This window comes from Otolemur garnettii, unplaced genomic scaffold (genome assembly GCF_000181295.1).
Source record: "Otolemur garnettii isolate 467f Iridium unplaced genomic scaffold, OtoGar3 scaffold00089, whole genome shotgun sequence".
Taxonomy (NCBI): domain Eukaryota; kingdom Metazoa; phylum Chordata; class Mammalia; order Primates; family Galagidae; genus Otolemur; species Otolemur garnettii.
In genome coordinates, this window is record NW_003852484.1 from 464,899 (window position 1) to 484,613 (window position 19,715).

A 19,715-nucleotide genomic window follows, 5' to 3' on the forward strand; every position below is an offset into this window, starting at 1 on the left:
GGGCTGGGGACTCGAACCCGCCACCTTAGGTGTACGTGGCTGGCGCCTTAGCCGGTTGAGCTATAGGCGCCGAGCCCTGTTTGTTTATTTTTAAGTACAGTAGTAGTTGACTATAGATAGCATTTTTGGTATCCCTAGAAATTCTCTGAACCTCTATGTAGTATATTTGTCTTTATAGTTAATCTTCATCTTTCTTCTCATGTAGTGAAGAAGGCATTTAAAAATTTATAACATGATTTTTTGTGTTTGCTGCTTTTATTTGTGATTTAAAATCCTAATCATTATTTTTATTTATTTATTTTTTATTGCAGTTTTTGGCCCGAGCTGGGTTTGAACCTGCCACCTCCGGTATATGGGGCCAGTGCCCTACTCCTTGAGCCACAGGCCCCACCCATTATTTACATATTTTGTAGACTTTTGGACTCATTGGTGTGCTGGAACCAGTTTGTGTGGCTTGTAAGAGGAGATAGCTAAATTTTTGGAAGTTTTACATGCCAGTTGCTAAAACCATTGGCAGCTTATAATTAGCCACGGTAGGAATATTTACACCAGAGAAATCAGTGAACACTTTTCTTACACCCTGAGTTCCTAACTGGTTGTTGCATATTTACCAGTATATACCACTACTTATAGGTTATGTAATTATGCCTATTATAGCAAGGTAGAAAAACACAGAGACTAAACTAACTTCCTAAAGATAACTATTTTGATTTTCTGCCACACTCTTTTTCTATTTTTTTCAAATTTGTGTGGAATATAGATATGAGTATAGATTTAATTTCCTGATTTTTTACATTCAACGTGTATGTATGCTGTTTTTACACTTAAAGTTATTAATGCTATTTATAAACATTTTATTGGCTGCATAATGTATTGTTTTTTAATAGGTCACATTTAATGATTACTATATATTGGTTGTTAGTATTTTACTGGCATGTTGTATTGTTTCCATTTTAAATCACATTGCTCTTAAAATATTTATCTCTGTGAACTTTTATAAAGGTTTCTTGATAATGTTACTCCATCTACAAACATTATACCAATTGCATTCCTACCTGCAGTAGACCCGAGGTGTATCTGTCTATACTTTCACTGGCCTTGAATATCAGACTTTTCTTACAGCTAAGAGTCTCATTATAGTTTAATTTTGAATTTCTTTAATTTCTGATCACACTAAACTTTGTTTTTCATTTTCACTGGAATTTTATATTTGCGAAATCTCCTTCCCTTCTCTGCCTTTTCTTTTTGCTCTTTCTTTTTTTGAAGTTGTTTTTCTCAGTATTTCATGAGGTACTTTTTTTTGGTTTACATTAATGAATAAGTCAAGTTCCTCATGTATAGAATAATACCAGAATTCAAGGGGAAAAATAATTTCTAAAATTGTGATAGGGATTGAGTTTACTGCTGATCTGTGGGGAATCTGGTTCATTTATTTCAAGTAATTAAAAACAACATAATATATGTTAAGTTCTACATTTTCCTGCATAGTTTATTACCATGTTTTTCTGGTGCTGTTCTTTAGTGAAATGTCTGTCTTAAATTCTGACTGAAACTCAAATTATTATCTTTCAGAAGGGTATTGGAATCTTTATTTGGTGTTATGTTTTAGGTGTTTCTAAATATAGATCAGATTTTATAGAGGGCTTAAGCTGTTTTACTTGTCTAATTTGAGATTAACTCATTTATAATGTGTTACTTTATAATACTTCTAAAGGTATTTAAATATTTATCTATGTAGTGGCTAGATGAAGGATTTGGCATATTCTGAGTGTAGTGTATATGAGAAAAAATAGGGTAGTCTTTTTAGGAAAATCTTAGGAAGATGAAGTGACTAGAAGTAATATGCAGCAGACAGGGGTGTAAAAATAACAAAACAAGTTCAGTTGCAGTAGCTCACACTTGTTATCCTAGAACTGTGGGAGGCTGAGCCCAGGAGTTCAAAACCAGCCTAAGCAAGAGTGAGAACCCCCATCTCTAAAAATTGCCAGGTGTTGTGGCGGGCATCTGTAGTCTTAGCTATTCAGGAGGCTGAGGCAAGAGGATCGCTTGAGCCCAGGAGTTTGAGGTTGCTGTGAGCTATGATGCCATGGCACTTTAGCAAGGGCAACAAAGTGAGACTTTAAAAAAAAAAAAGAATAACAAAAAAAATTCTTAAATTGTCCTGACATCTTAAATTTAATGGACAGGGAGTTGTGGGCTGTGTTTAATACTAGCTACAGTCTCCAAGTAATTTTTTTGTGTGTGTTTGGAGTCTTAGAACTTCGAGACATAACTAATGAGCTATTTTATATTTTCTCAGTTGTATGTTTAAAAATTTTTATGCTTAGATCTTTTATTAAAGTAATTGCTCTTGCCATTTTATATGAAGAGAAAGAAGTTTATCTCATGTTTATAAAATAATATAGTATTTTAAATTTCTTAAAAAGTTTTAAGTTTCTTAAAGAATTATAATTTATTATGCTCAGACGGCTTCATTTTCCTCCAACACATTTCTTAAATCTTAAATTTTGCCATTATGCATATCTGATTATGTGTCACCATTGTGTCATGTTACATTAAAATAATGTGATGGATTTTTAGTAAAAACATCAGATCTTACCATGTAAATGTAGCTCTGTTCAAGATAAGCTTTGTGGTAAGAAGTACTATATTATGCCATCTCTAGCTGCCATGGATCATAAGCAATAATTGGTTCTGAACAGTTGTCAAATGGCAAAGCCTCATCATCTTTAATGGGTGAATGGACAGAAAGGGCTTCGGCACAGTGGAAAAGCTTAGTCATTTTAAGGTAGGCTTTGATATTTGAAAATTGCCAAAATAAACTTGGCAGTGTGTTTGATGAAAAAGAGTGTGATTGAGCTAGGGAATATTATCTATAGCTAGGGTTATATTATTCTAGATCAGGTTATTTGGTACTATCATAGAATGAGAGTTTTTATGAAAGTAAATTTTTTGCATAATAGAAGCTGACCCCTTTTAAATGTCAGATTTCATTTTATTTTAACCACACTTTTGGAGATGCTTAATGTATTTTCTTTTTAAATATACTGCAATTGAACATAATTCACCTTTTAACGTCTTAGGACTAACATAACATTACAAATAATTAGGTATTACAATGAAGCCCTTCAGAGGACTGAGATTTTATAGGTTCTTCTCCCCCCACTCTGAAAACTCCTGACTGCTAGACTTTGTTTTTGATTTTAAAGAGTTTTACTGCTTATGATAGCTTTACTCTCTCCTTCTTTAATGACATGCCATTCGTTTTTATATTGCTAGACTGTGTGGCCATATCACTTTCCTTTGCCCCTTTTGATTCTTTTTTTGTTTTATTGGGGTGTAGGGCCATGGATATGTTATTAAGAGTGTGTGAAAAGTCTGGGTAGACTTAATCTCTGAGTATTCATGTTTGTGGTTCTCCCTCCTGGTTGTACATTAGTCACCTGTAGTCATCTTTCCATAGATGTCCATACTCTGGCCCTGAAAGTTCTATCTTAAAAAAGAGCAAAGATGATTATGATGCACATTTATGTTTTGATACTAGAAGTTTCTGAAAAATGAGGTATTACTACCAGATTTTGATATCGGCTTGTCATATGAATTAGGAGATAACAGTTTCCACCTCAGAAGCGTTTTTTGAGGATTATTGGGCTAACATTAATAAATTCTAGGAATTTCTTTTCAGTAGAATATAGCAATATTAATCCAGTATTGTAGATATTTTTATATGTTTTTTCAAACTCCTTAAAATTTATTGAGAGAGAGTGGAATACTTTTAATTACATCTCTTTATTTTGAAATGTATCTCCTTTTCATTTATTCAGCAACTGATTTCAGTGCCTTTTATGTGCCAGAATCTCCTGTCGGTTGCCAAAGAAACAGACTGGGTTTGTTATAACTCTTCAGGTGGTCTGAATAAAAATTGATTATTCAAAGTTATGCTCAGCTCAGGAAGGAAGGACATATTCCACACAACAAATAGATTATAAATTATATAGAGAATCCCTTCCCAGCAATTTATTATATATCTTTGGTTCCCAGAAGAGATTTGACATTTTGATATGAAAAAGACTTAAAGTTGACAAAATGAGGAAAATTTAATTAAATGGTAGAAGAGCAGTAAATGTACCCAACATTTGTCATGTTTTTTTCTACATGTTACCTAGATTTAGGAAGAAGTAGATTTGAAGGTCAACTGATATAATACTGGGGATGAAAACAGGAAATACAGAATAATACTTATGAGAGAATAAAGGAAGAAAATTAGCAAAATAATATATTTGTATTTTACTTATCTTATTTCCACAGGGAATTATGTGTTCTAGGGTAAATTATGTTGTCACAAAACTGAACCATAATGTAAAAAAAAAAAAAATCCTGATACAAATCTTTTTTAAAGAAATTATCACATACTTCTTTGTCTATTATTCAGGAAATAGGAAAGAAATAACCTTTACTAAAAATCAGGGTCATTACACTGATTATTGGTTGTTGTACCATGCTGTGACATACTGAATTTCACATTCTGGTGCTGTTAAAAGCTTGCTGTTTAAAAATAAAATTTGGTAATGAGTAAAATCTAGCACTGAAAGACAAAAAATCCAGAAGAATGAAAGAAAGTGACAATGTAAGGATAAGATATTAGTAGTAAATAGGATTGTCATAATGCTTGGGTGGCTTTGCTATTTTGGTGTAGTTGCAGTGTTCTTCCGTGTCTGGTTGGATTTAGAGAGTAAAAAGAATTGTAAAAACTTTCATTTCCCACCTTCATTTGCAGTAAAACATCTCATAATTGGTGAGAAATTGAAACCGCATTGTTATTTGGGTTTTGGTGGCTTAGAAGTTGATTTTGATTTATTAGGAATGCATGATAAAACCTGTTGCCATGAATTTAAAATATGCCTCAATAGCCAGGCTTTGGGGTGGGTACCTGTAGTCCCAGCTACTCAGGAAGCAGAGATGAGAGGATGATAGCTTTGAACCCAGGAGTTTGAGGTTGCTATGAGCTATGACAGCACAGCACTCTGGCCAGGGCAACAGAGTAAAACTCTGGGGGTGGGGGAAGCCTTAATAACTTAAGTAGTACTTAGAGTGCGGAAGATCATGTCTGCTTCTTTAGGAGAGCAAAACTTTTTCTTATTGAGAGATACAAAGGTTTTAGTTATTCAGTGGCAATGATTCTTTAGGAGTAAAAAGTTTTTGAATTGAATAGGCAGAGCTTAGGGCTTTGCCTGGTGAAAATGGGTGTATAATTTAAGATAACCTTTACTGTATATGTGTATATATTTATGTAGCTAGCTGGGAACAGATTTGTCTCAAAACAAAAAAATATATTCACTGTGGACTATGACATTGAGAAAGCAGATTAACTGAGGAATTCTAATGGGTATTGAAAAGTTTTTCTGGTCAGAGCGCAGTGGCTCACACCTGTAATACCAACACTCTGGGAGGTCCTGGCGGATTGCCTTAGCTCTTGAGTTCCAGACCAGCCTGACCCCAGAGCAAGACCTTGTCTCTAAAAATAGCCGGACACTGTGGCAGGAACCTATAGTTCCAGCTACTAAGGAGGCCGAGGCAAGAGAATCGCTTAAGCCCAAGAGTTTGAGGTTGCTGTGAGCTATGATGCCATGGCACTCTACCGAGGGTGACAAAGTAAGACTTTGTCTCAAAAAAAGGAAAAATTTTTCTGTAAAATCTGTTTTAAATTTATTAAGTAGATAAGACAAAGATCAAATGTGTTGAATATTGTTTAAGCTATTATTTCTCTGCTTGGTGAAGCCTGATTGCTTTGTCTTCATAGTGTACCATATTTCTCCTGAAGTAGCAGTGACAGGAAGCAAGATAAAGCATCTGGAGATGCTATAGTAAGCATCTTAAAATTTAAGATTTTTTACTTCAGATTCTTCATTTGTGTTTGTTTTTCTGTGTTGAAGGGAAAAAATAAAAGCAAAAATAAATATTTTATGACACCAGTAGGAGGTGAGACTGCTAAATCTCTAAGGCAAACAAACTTAACTGGTAGATTATATACTACTAAAAGATCTTTAAAGGGTGTGAATGAGAAAAGAAGTCAAGTCTATACCAAGGAAGAATATTTTACCTGCATTAATATGCTTTTTTATTCTGCCAAAGGTTTTCTATGGCATTGTACTCAATGTTCTGATGACTGAAAAATTGAGAAGTATTGCTTTTATCAAAAAAATTTTTTAAGAGAATAAAAGTGATAAGCTGTGAGGGAAGTTTGGTATAGATGGCAGGCAGCCTTGTCAGTAGTCAGGTGCAGAGTTCCACTATGCACCATTTTGAACATTAGGACTACAGAGGTGAATAAAACAGAGAAAATCAAGTGGGTATGTCTAAAACAGATTACAAATTGCAAGGGCCATTGGTGTTCATCTGAAGCAAGATGTATTTTACTCTGTGTCCTTTAAATAAAGATGTTTGTTATGATGGCCTAAGAAAAGGAAGTATAAAGTGTCCAAGAATTAGGTGTTTTTGTCTTTGAACTTATCAATATGCTAGATTTTTTTGGTGTATTTATCCACAAGGCAGTGGTAGTTCTTTCATCTGTAAAATTCACCTTGAATTATGGTTAGATTCCACATGAAAGGCAGCATTACCTCCAGTGCTAGAAAACAATGACCTAGAACTCCTTAACTCTTCATAAAAGAGCTTTGTATACTCAAGGATTACATCCTTTTCACATTAAGCAACTTTGGGCCAGATTTGTTCCTTTGCCAAGCCTTTCCTTGCAGTTGCTATGCCACAGAAAGCTATTGAATGGCTATGTTCTTTGGCGCTTGGATTTACTTGTTATCAATGTATGTGGGGAAAAAAATACCTGGTGTTTTCTTGTTTTTACTTCCATTTTATACAAAGGATTTAACATCTTTTTGTCATTTGTTTTATTTTAGAAATATTTGAATTGTATTTAAAAATATTTTGTGTTTTTCCTTTTTGCATAGTGTTAATGTGCATATTATTATGTGACTTGGAGGAGTTGAAAAAATTTTAAATTGGCCAGAGATGAAACTTTACATTCTCACTGACTCTTCAGGAAGCTGTGACACCCACTTTCGTGCTCCTGCCAAATGTTTCCATTCTATGACTTTGGTGCATAGACTTTGAAGTATTGTTGACCATATTGGCAATTTGCCCAAAACCCAAATGCCCTGTATAATTTGCATAATAATTACCATTGATTTGCATATAGTATAGGCTGAATTTAAAGTTGAAAATGTTTTTAATAATTAAAGCTGTTCCCTTTACCTACCTTGTTTTTCTGGGTTTAAATAGGGGATTATAGCTGTGTGTTTCTGGAGTCTTTTGAATTTTTCAAGATGTTTCCTAGATTTCTCTACCCTATGTTGGACATAGTTTCTTAGCTCCCATTCTAGATGCCCCCGTCTCCAGCATGGTTACCTCTCACTAGCCATGCCCTCCCTGATTTTAACACCTATAGTTTTTTTTGCTTCTTCACATCATATTCTGCTATCTTTGTGCTCTCCTCAATAATGAAAAAGAGTGTAATGAGAGGCAGTTTAATATTGTATATTGAACACATTATAGATAAATTGGTATACATGAGGTCCAAGGTGAGTCTCTGATACCATCCAGACCAGGCACACAATGTTCTCAAATTCAAGAAGCCCAAGAAGGTAAGGTTGATCTCTTTTAATTTTTTTTGAAACAGAGTTTCACTACATTGCTCTCAGAATCTCACTATGTCACCCTTGGTAGAGTGCTGTGGCGTCACAGCTCACAGCAACCTCCAATGCTTGGGCTTAAGACTACAGGCGCCCTCCACAATGCCTGGCTATTTTTGGTTGCAGTTGTCTTGTTTTATAACTGGCCCAGGCCGGGTTCGAACCCACCAGCCTTGGTGTATATGGCTGATGCTGTATGTGCTATAGGTGCTTAGTCAAGGTTGATTTCTTTATATCTTTATATCTTCCTTCCCCATACCCACTCTCATTTATTTGTTAGACAACTATTTTTAGGAATATGTTTAACAGTTCAATAACTAGAATAATCTTAGAGATGTGGGACTGAAACAGACTCCAAATTCTACCTTACTATTGAAAACTTAGTTTTCTGTTCTTTTTTTAAAGTAGTAGTTAAGCACTTTCATGGTTCAGTTTTTTTTTTTTTTTTTTTTTGGTGGAGCGGGGAGACACAGTCCCATTCTGTCACCCTGGCTAGAGTGCAGTGGTGTTATAATAGCTCACTGTAACCTCAAACTCTTAGGGTCAAGCAATCCTCCCACCCCTGCCTCCTGAGTAGCTGGAATTGCAGGCATCCACCACCATGCCCAGCTGATTTTCTGCTTTTTGTACAGTTAATACTCGTTCTTGCTCAGACTGTTCTTAAACTCTTGACTTTATATGATCCTCCTGTTTAGCCTGTCAAAGTGCCAAGATTACAGACATAAGCCACTGCACCCAGACCCACAAAATGTTTTAAGTACACAGTTAGTGTAAAGTCTGCCTCTCCCTTTATCTCTTATCTGCCCAGTTCCACGGCCATCACAATCAAGATTGTATACATTTTATGTATATCCTTCTCAGATAGTTTTTATGTATATACAAGCAAATATATATTTCTCTGTTCTTTTATATATAAAAGTTAGCAAAATTATACACTGAGTTCTAAACTTTGCTTTTTTTTACTTTACATATCCTGTGCTCTTTTTATATAGTATCTAGAGCACTTTCTCATTTTATTTTATAGCCGCATGATATTAAGTTGTATTTATTTTTCCATGATGTATTTAACCAGTTCCATATTGATTGATGTTTAGATCATATCTAAGACATAAGACTTTTTTCTGGTATACATGTGAATTTGAAATTGAAAGTAGACCTGTGTTCACCCTAGCAGAGAAAACACTTAGGGATTCTATTGATTATTGGCGTTACAGGGGAGAAGGCAAAGTGGTAAGATCTTACTTAACCAGCTTTATTAAGGTTTTATTAATGATATTTCCCGTTCTGAGTCACACTGTACTTTCCTGCAGTTAATAATAACATTATTCTACTAGTCTTTCAAAATTAGTTAAGAGAAAATATTTCATATTTGGTGACCATTGTTTGAATTCTCTTTTTTAAAATTAGTATTTAATTACGTTTTAAAAACTTAATTTCTTTTGTTTTTGCCTTTTTTTAAAACTAGATCCTTACAATAAATGAGGATGGATCACTTGGTTTGAAAACCCCTAAATCTCACGTTTGTGAGCACTGCAATGCTGCCTTTAGAACGAACTATCACTTACAGAGACATGTCTTCATTCATACAGGTATTTCTTGAAATAAAATGGGCTGATAGCCATTAAAATTATTATTTTTGTTATTTTTGTCTTCTTGTAAATGTCATTCATTCTTAATAATGTAGCTAACCTGGCATTCCAAATCAGAGATTTCAAAGCCAGAATGTCAGAAGGAAATCAGGAAAAATTCTTTAAATGAGAAGACAAGTTGTACAGATGTATGAAATTAACTAAATAGTTTTAATTGGACACTTATTTGGTTTAATGTGCTCCTTTAAATTAGAGAAATGATTAAAGAGTATATTATTAAAAGCCTATCAACATTCATTGTTTAGTGCAGGATATCTAGGCAGAGTTTGAAGTATGGATTTGGAAATGAAATATAAAAATTGACAGCTAAGGTTATGAAGTTTTGGAGAACAGAACTAAAGACTAATTGCAGATCTTTGGGTAAAACAAAGTAGACATGTAAGATAAATAGGAGGAGTAAAAAAGTAATAACGGAAAATAGAGTGTCCTAGAGGCCAAAAGAATTCCAAGCAGGGCATGATCAGCGGTGTCACAACCGTTAGTCTAGAGTTAGAAAACTGAGGTAAAAGATCTTTAGAATTGATAGCAAGGAGATCGCCAGTTGTTTTAAGGGTTAAGCTACAAGTGGGTGGTGAGGAGTTTGAGACTTAATGTAGACTATTTTAAGAAGGTGGGTGAAAAGAAAGGAGTGACAGTACTCAGTTAGTTGTGGTAGGATTGAAACAAGAGTGGTGTCCAACTTGCAGCCTGCAAGTCACATGTTGATTTTGTGAGGATTTTTTTGCTTATCTGCAGTGTCTAATATCATAAACAATGTCCATGGCCCTTTTTTTGTTGGTAATCAGCTTTCCTTAGTATTTGAGTATTGAATGTGTGGCCCAAGACAGTGCTTATTCTTTCAATATGCAGCAGCAGCAAAAAAAAAAAAAAAAAGGTTGGACACCTCTGGATAGACCAAAGACTACTTTGCTGGAAAGGCTTCTGCAGAGAGGGGAAGTTTGAAGAGAGAGGATTATTTTTAAAAGGATATTTAGAAAGTTCTAAATGTTCTGAAGAAAATTGGTAAAGGACCATAAAGGAAGGGATGGTTAGACATGGTGAACAGGATGGGTGCATCTTCTTCCAGATAAAAAGAAGAGATATTTAAGATATACATGCAACCTTTAAAGCTCTTTCTAACCCCATGGTTATTAAATTCTATTTTAAATTGTTTTATTTCCTTTTTTACTTCCATGAAGGATATAAGTCATAATTTTTTTTTTTATGTAATTGTGAGAATATGCATTTTTAAATTTGGGGGGAAAATTTGAGAGGAGATAAAATTCTGTTAAGTTCATGAACAATGTAAAAAGTCTGTGGATATTTTGGAATTTTCCAAAATTTGGACATTTAAGATTTATCTTCCCTCAGAAACAGTAACTAAAAGCTGTTGTTTTGTCCAGTAACTAATTTATGAATGTGAAATTATTTTAAGGCGAAAAACCATTTCAATGTAGTCAATGTGACATGCGTTTCATACAGAAGTACCTGCTGCAGAGACATGAGAAGATTCATACTGGTGAGTGTTAACTACCCTTACTAGGACCATTAAAATGACTATTTCACATGTAGGGAAGAATTTCTGATAAGTAGAAATGATTTGATGCCACTTCATTTGTTTAGACTGTAAAGCACACCTTCTTTTCTCTTCCTTTAGCAGATCCATGTTGATTGTTAAGATTTGGCTTTAATGTACAGGCCCAATAAATTATTTTGAAATAGAGTCTTGTAATAAAAATAACATAAATACATGTTTAAAGTGACAAAAAGAATGGAGGTTTTCTGAAATAGCTGTATCTTTAGGTCTTTAACAAGTTTAGAGCAGGTAAAATTATCATTTACATTAGTCCAGGAAAGAAAATAAAATGAGCTATAAGAGATAGCAGTCTCTCTCTCTCTCCCTCCCCCTGCCCTGCACTCTTTTTGTCTTTCTGTCTCTCTCTCTCTTTTTTCTTATATAGCCTAGCATATCAATAGATATGTAAGTTTAAAAAATTGGAAACTGCCAATTTTTCAATCAAGTTGTTAATGATTTAGCAGTAAATATTCTATAAGATCAACATAAGGGAACCCACACCTTAAAAATCTAAGTCTCATTTTAGAGCAAATATTTATTTTATTTTATGTTTTTTTGATGAATGTAAAACAAAGTTTTGGAAATAATTGGATTTAGTAGACAGCTAACTTTTGACCTTTTTTGCCCTTTTTTTTGAAAGAGAGTTTCACTATATCACCCTTGGTAGAATGCTGTGGCATCTCAGCTCACAGCAATCTCAAACTCTTGAGCTTAAGCGGTTCTCTTGCCTCAGCCTCCCAACTAGCTGGGACTATAGGCGCCCCCGACAACACCCGGCTATTTTTTGGTTGCAGTTGTCATTGTTTTTTAGCTGGCCCAGGCTGGGTTTGAATCCGCCAGCCTCAGTTCATATCAGTGTGCTATGGGTGCCGAGCTGACCCTTGTTGCCTTTTGCTAAGCATGGTAAAAAACGTTTTCTTTTTTAATGGATTTCTAGTGTTTTGCTTTTTGTGATGGAATAAAATCAGATCTGGTGAATTTGTATGTATGTGTAACTTGATTTTTATATTCAAGTAGAATTGAGAATTATGGTGATAATATAAGAGTATTGGAAATAGTAAAGTTTTTCATATTTGTTTTAAATACTCAAGGAAGTGTTTTCTTTAGATGTGTTGTTGTGGTAGCTATACCTATGTAAGGAGAATACTTGGACAGTTTGTCTTATAGAGGCGACCTTTTCTGCCTATAACTTTCCTTCAATTTTCTTTGCCTCTAAAAAGAAGCCTGAATATGGCTGGTCTGCTTCAATAAAACTTGAACTGTGCAGCACATCTACATGCGTTGATGTTCTACTTCTTAATTATTTTGCACATCATTCATTTCACTTTCTTAAGTAAGCATTCATTCATCTCTTTTATATATCTTTTTAAGTATACTAGGCAAGTAAGAGTAATTTTATGGATTTTGTGTAACTTATAGCTGAACTTTCAGCTATAAGTAAAAGAATAAAACCTGATAGGATGATAATTAATGTGGTTAGATATTTTGTATGTTTTTAATATTTGTTAGATTTTGATGTTTTAGTCATTGATTTTACAAAATTTTACTGAGGCTCCAGTATTTTTCAGGTATCAGAAATGGAGATAATATAAGACAGTTTTGTTGGAGTTTACATTCTTATTGGGAAAGACAGACATGTAAACCAGCACAGTGTAATTAAGTATAGTTTTATACAAAATGCATGAAATACTGATATGCCCCAAGGAAGAGAAGCATGTGCTGTCTGTTGGAAGTTACTTAAGGATGGTATCACAGAAAAGCCACATAAGGCTAAGTTAAGAATATATGAGCTTGGAAAAATTAAGTTCACAAACTCATCCTAAAAAAAATGCTTCATACCTCATTGCTAAATATCACTATAGGCACCTTTGAAGTACTTCATGTGGGGGGCTCTGCACCAATGCCAGTGCCTAGTTTACTTTTCAGAGCACTTTTTCACAATTAAGTTTGTGAACTTAATTGTCAGTGCTTGTACAATGACAGCTGTGATGTGCGTCCCAGAAAGAGTTCCAAAATTGCTTTGAAGGGTAGACTAGGTGTTGGCGTCATTGCATAGCTTCTCAAGGAGAGCACTTCAAAGGTGACCTTTGTCATGTTCCCCAGTGAGATATGGAGCACTTTTTCTAGGATGGGTTTGTGAACTTAATTAGTAGACCTCATGTATGTGGGTAGATAGGTGGGCATGCATCTAAAGAAAAGATTTGCTAAACAATGCTTATTGCAATTTTTATTCTAGTGCAGTGATTTTCAACCTTCCTAATGCTGCGATGTATTTTCATTGTTAAAAAGGGGTCACAAAAATAAAGGGAGGAGGTTGTGACCCACAGGTTATTGTAGTGATTCTTTTTCTTTCTTTCTTTCTTTTTTTTTTAAGTGCTAGTCACAATGTTGTAATGCCACAGATCAGAAAACAGTTGCACTAGAGACTATGGAGAAATCTTGGCTTTAAGCAGGGTATAATGGGGAAGATGTTTGTTAAGAATTTACTATGTACCAGATAACTGTGCTAAATGTTTTGCTAAGTATTTCATTTAGTCCTCATATTAATCTTGAAAGACAGGAGTTATTATCTCCATTTTATAGACAAGAAAGTAATAAGCACACAGAACTCTCCTTGATTTATTTAATCTAGCCAATGATAGAGGCAAGCGTCTAGCTAAAATCTCTGTGACTCCAGAGTACATATATGAGATCGCTTACTGACTATGCAGAATGGGACGAGAGGCAGAAAAACATCTTTGGCCTTTTTGAGTTTTGCTCTAACAATAAGCCAGTTATGGTTTAGCTGTCCTGTGTGTTTAGTGAACATCTGAAAAGGGTGGAAGCCAAAGCTGGCGTTCTCATACAGAGTATAGTTTAGAGCAGTGGTTCTCAGCCTTCCTAATGCCGCGACCTTTTAATACAGTTCCTCATGTTATGGTGGCCCCCACACATGAGGAGTGATGTCTCGGTTCCTAAGACCACTGGAAATACATGTTTTCCAATGGTCTTAGGCAACCCCTGTGAAAGGGGAAAGGGTTGTTTGACCCCCCCAAAAGGGTCGTGACCCACAGGTTGAGAACTGCTGGTTTAGAGGAAGATAAGGAGTTGAGAGGACCTGGGGCAAAGTCACTAGGTTTTCTTAACAAATAAATTTTTCTTTTGAAGAGAGATTCAGTTCTGCTGCATTGTTTCCACTCCGTGGGTGGAACTGATACAAGGGAGTTTTTTCTCCTTTTACTTCATATTTTTGATTTTTTTAAATCTTTAGACAGTAAAATTGAGGTTTTTAAAAATCTTGTAATCAAGTTACCTATAAGTTAAATCTATTTGGGAATATACCTGGTGTATGTAGAACCACAAGTAGTTTTTTCATCAGTTATTATTCTGTCCTTGCTGGTTTTTCTTTTACATTGTAAAATGGCTTTTCTTTTTGGAGGAGGGTGGTGCCCTCAACTTTGCCCTTGTCAAAGCTTTCTCTATGTGTAGGCTCTTCGTTTAGGTACATTTAAATAATTATGGTGGTAAAAGAGACTTTTAAATTGTCAGGCAGATAATGAGTCACCTAACTAATCCTTAAGGGTTGTATAGTAAGGAGTTAGGTGATCACCTCTTAAAGGTTGCATTTTCCTAATAGCCTTCTTCTCATTTTAGGTCATTACACTGTCTCTTTCTAGTCCCTCAGCCCATTTTCTGCTCCATTTGCAATATTGATTAAAAATCATTTAACCAATGATTGGCATCATTGATTTGCTTCTCTGGCCAATGATAAAGAAATCTTCTGTAGCTTTTATAAACCAAAGACATTGTTGATTTGGTTTTCAAATGGAAAAATTTTTAACTTGCTCTGGACAAGCTATTACTACTTAAGACCATTTCCTGAATGTGGGCTTGCCTATGAAATACCATTTTAAGGGATAGTATTTTTCATCCAGAAGCTGATCTCTGAAATTCTGGTTAAAGCTTTATTCCTTTTTAGACTAATGCATTGAAAACTGTCAAAATGTAAATATCATCAGGGCCACTATTTTGGGCAGTTAAGGGAGATTTATATCTTTATGTGAAAATTATAGATCCTTAGGTGATGTTTTGAGATACATGGGAGAGGAGGTAAGGACTTGAAGCTGAGGTTAGAGACAATTCTAATTGATAATTTTGGTTAGGGTCAGACTCACTGCTGAGGTATGTAACAAGTTTGAACATTCATCGTCAGTGGCAGATTTCCTGTGTGATCAGGTATTTTTGTCTAAGGTAACTTTTCCTTTGCATTTTCAAAATCCATATATAAAATAAATGGTAGAGTGATGTATCTTCAGTTGTGTTCTTTCCTCCTCACCTTATGATTATTTTACTTTTAAGAAACCTGCAGGCATATAGCCATAGTGCTTGGAAGGGGGATTGAGGAGTAAAAGACCTAGGTGCTATATTTAATTTTTAATTTTAGTTTTCTAAATTCAATAGTAAGGGAGTACTAGTAGACAGTAATACCTGTCTTGGTATTCAGTTATAGGAAATTACGATTGCTTTTTATAGTTGTGGTAGTTTTAATAATTTGGGGGTTTTTGTTGTGTCGTTTGTTTTGTTTGGAGGCAGGGTCTTATCTATTGCCCAGGATGGAGTGTGTTGGTATAAAATCATAGCTTACTATAGCCTCAAACTCCTGAACTCAAGTGATCCTTCTTCCTCAGCCACTCAAGTAGCTGGGACTACTGGTGTTTGCCCTACACCCCTGGCTAAGTTTTGCTGCTTCTTCCTTTTTAAAAAACAATTTTTGTGGAGATAAGGTTTTTGCTATGTTACCCAAGCTGATCTTAGACTCTTGGCCACAGTGATCCTCCCCTCTTAGCCTCCCAAAGCACTGGAATTACTGACTTGAGCCACCATGCTCAACGTCATAATTGTTTTTAATTAGTAAAAATGTTATGAAACCATTATTATATATGGTAGTGCTTTTATAAATGATTTTCCTCCTACAAATGCAAGAGAGTTTTTTTAAGGCTTTAGTTCTTGGATATATTCATTTTTCTGTCTATAAGTCTAGTAAAAATACTGGAAATCCCATCTTCTAAGTTAGTATTCTGAATGCCTGAAAATGTCAATCTTCTCTTCCTCTTAACTATAACTTCTGCTTATAACCACATTAAATAGCTGAGTAATAACGGCATTATTTTTTTTTAGTTGGGCTAGGGGATTAGGTTAGAAAGAATTGATTTACCCTTAGCCTAACACTGTATTTCCTTCAGATGATTTAGTTACTGATAAAAATTAGTTTTCTTCTCATGTTTTTCAAAGCTCTAATTTATAGTTTTTCAGCTATAATAGAGAAAACATACTGAAAGAAGATATTACACAGCCACTTAGAGTTTAACTCATATTCACGAGGATGAAGGAACTGAATACTAGTGCTACTGAGAATGTTTCTTGTATTATGAGCTCTTGGCTTTGTGATTGCTGAAGGCAGATAGCACTGGCATGGATAGGACTTAGCAAGGAAGATTAAGCAAGGAAGTATAGATTGCTGGGGCTCATTTTCTCTGGTTTAACAAAGTTTTCAGAAACTAGGATTTTTTTCATCTTCAAAACTTAATTCATACTAAAAGATCCAGTTACACATAAAACATGTAAAAGCTTAATACTATGTAACAGAACATCTCAGTAAAAGCAAAAGAAATATATATATACAGGGTGACCATAAAGTTGGTGTGCAGTTTGAAATAGTTACTATTTTAAGTCACACATGAACTTTATGCCACCCTGTGTATAAGTGTGTATGTGTGTGTGTGTATAAATTATATACTTTTAAATTTTTTTTAAGGGGCTTGGGGAGTCATCCAGAAGATTAGCTGCATTTTAATTTAATGTCTCAGAACTTAGAGATATGGCAAATCAAGGCCAGGAGTGCGTGGTGGCTCATGCCTGTAATCCTAGCACTCTGGGTAGCCGAGGCAGATTGATTGCTTGAGCTCAGATATTTGTGACCGCCCTGAGCAAGAGCAGAAACCAGATCTCTACTAAAACTAGAAAAAAAATAGCTGGGCATGGTGGCAGGTCTCAGCTACCGCTACTCAGTAGCTGCAGTCTCAGCTACTTGGGAGGCTTAGGCCAGAGGATTGATCCCTTGACCCCAAGAGTTTGAGGTTGCTCTGACCTATGATGATACCACAGCACTCTCTACCCAGGATGACAGATTGAGACTCTATCTCCGAAAAAAAAAAAAAAAGCAAATAAGAGGCTTAATTAAAAAATTGCCTAGCTTTCAATTCATTGTATACACAGGGTGAACTTTATGGACTTTGTGTGTGAGTATCTTTCCCCTTCAAATCCATATAAAATGTTCTTTGTTAGTTCTTAGTGACTTTAATACAAAAACATTTGTTTGTCATTTATTTTGACAAGTCTGTAGTTTAAATAAATCAGGACTCTGTTGAAATGACGTATAGTCATAAAATGAATGACAGTGTAACTCCTGTGATTCAAAATTTGACAAAGATTGTGTCAAATTTCCAACACAAGTGGTACAAGCAACCTGTGCTTTCAGAATTCGTCTGAAATAGACCAGAGAGCATTTAGATTGTTGACCTTCTGGAAGAGATACGACATAAATGTCCCTATGTCCCTAACATAAGTGTCCCTGAGAGTGAGTTAGATTTAAACTCTGTAGTCCATTTATTGCATGGAAGTCCAGTGTTATCACAGAAACTATAGATGGTAGAGCAAAAGGCATGATCAAAGCCAGGAGCAGCAGAAGAAAAACCTGCAGTGTACTGACATTGGGATTCTTTGGGCAAAGACAGGTATGCAGATAATTCAGACACACATAGGGTAGCAAGTTAAAACTCAGGCAGACAAGCAGACATCGAGACAATTGCAGATGCTGGACAATAGGGGATGCAGTGTGTCATGTGCTGGCTTAAAAGAACTAGAAGGGGCTCGGCGCCTGTGGCTCAGGCGGCTAGGGCGCCAGCCACATACACCTAAGGTGGCGGGTTTGAATCCATACTGGGCCTGCCAAACAACAATGACGGCTGCAACCAAAAAATAGCCGGGCGTTGTGGCGGGCGCTTGTGGTCCCATCTACTTGGGAGGCTGAGACAGTAGACTCGCTTGATTGAGCCCAGGAGTTGGAGGTTGCTGTGAGCTGTGATGCCACGGCACTCTACCCAGGGGGAAAGCTTGAGGCTCTGTCTCAAAAAAAAAAAAAAAGGAAATAGAAGGTAGTTTAACTACTTCAAGGTGGTTAAAAAGCTAGAAATTTCTAAGAATTCATCATTGTGATAAGCCTAATGATACTATCAAATAAATTTCTTGAATATTTTTTCTCTCTCAAGCACTGTATTAAACCTGATACATACATCAGTTACTTTATCCTCAATAGCAGTCCTGTGAAGAGGGTACTATTATTCCTGTTTTACAGATAAGGGAACTAAGGTTTAGAATGATTAAGTAACTTGCCTCAATGTGTACAATTGGTTAATGACAGTCCAGCTCTTCAGAATTCAGGCCTTTAACAATATGCTTTTGAAAGAGCAGATCAAATATTAAGGAAATTTGAATTGACAACAACTTTTGGTTTTAACCAGAAGATTCTTATTTTTTTTTAGGTAAGAGCAGAGCCAGTCTTGGACTTGATCTATATATATATATAGGCTGTGTGTAATCATATACTTGACTGAAATGAAGTCTATCAGTGTAGGGGTAAGATCAGATTTCAGTTGTATGACGTGAACAAAGGCAAGATGGATGACATGTAAATGACCATTCTGAGTACAGCAGAAAAGATGAGTAGAGTGGGGATGAGGAGATAGTCTATAAAGCTTCATTTTGTAATTGGATTATCTAGCCTTGATGCCAGGATAAGGAGTTTCATATTTGTTCTATAAAGCATTATAGAATGCTAAGGGATTTAACTGCCATGTAAGAAAAATACTATTTTTTTATGAGAAAAGATGGACATTTGGGAAATATGTTACTTTTTTGTTAAGATAACTAATATGAAAGATTTCAAATAGTATTTTTACCTTAAGATATTTATTCAGATAATTGCAAATATATTAATCAAGTTTATCTTTAGGTATTTAAAATATTCTTAAAACAAATAGAGCATCATTAAGCTTCAAGGAATGTAATATTACTTCAGTTTTTGCCAGTTTAAGAAGTAGCAAAACTTGAAAACCAATTACAGAGAAACCAAAAATGTAATGTTTCCTGGATGTTAGATCTTCTTCGTTTTTGCACAGTATAAAAAACATTAATTTTCAGCAAAAGTGTTGAAAAGAACTCACCTTTAATTTAACACAAAGAACTTGCTAATTTTTTTAGTTTTGAGAGTAGTTTCTTATTTTTGATATTTTAGTTTTCTTTTTTTAATTGTTTCAACAACTTTAGAAAACAATCCAAAACAAGATAAGTTTCTCAACCCTTTTACTTATTAGCTTGTCTCCCTTTAATATAGGTTCTCTTTTGCCCCTGAAAAATTACTTTGCATTTTATAGAAGATGAAGCATTCAGAATGTCCAGTCTAGTTCTGATGCTTTGTTTTACAAATCCTTTGATACTTACTCTTTTGGAAAAGTATCCAGTCAGTTCCTAGAACTCAAATATCTTGAGACCTTCAGGATTATTCTAATATCCAAAACTGTCTTTTTGGCAGCACTTATGCCTGTGTACAGAACCTGGTTGAGTACATCACCAACATTCATGTCTTTAAATCATGAATTAAGTTTTTGGACATTTGGATTGGCTGACAACAGAAGTTTTCTATTTGTTGATGAGATTTTTTATTTGACTTTTAGTAACACTTTGGCTTAAAATTCGTGTCTTACTTGT

General features: G+C 35.0%; 1 protein-coding gene across 2 annotated transcripts in view; it reads left to right on the top strand.

Annotated features, from left to right (window-relative positions):
- Positions 1-19,715, top strand: part of ZNF148 (zinc finger protein 148) — a 172,658-nt gene that overhangs the window by 99,552 nt on the left and 53,391 nt on the right. For both annotated transcript variants that reach the window (XM_003795069.3, XM_023516276.1), the window contains 2 exons: positions 9,172-9,295; positions 10,770-10,853. In XM_003795069.3, coding sequence (XP_003795117.1) covers positions 9,172-9,295; positions 10,770-10,853 — 208 coding nt within the window. The remainder of the gene's footprint in view (positions 1-9,171; positions 9,296-10,769; positions 10,854-19,715) is intronic.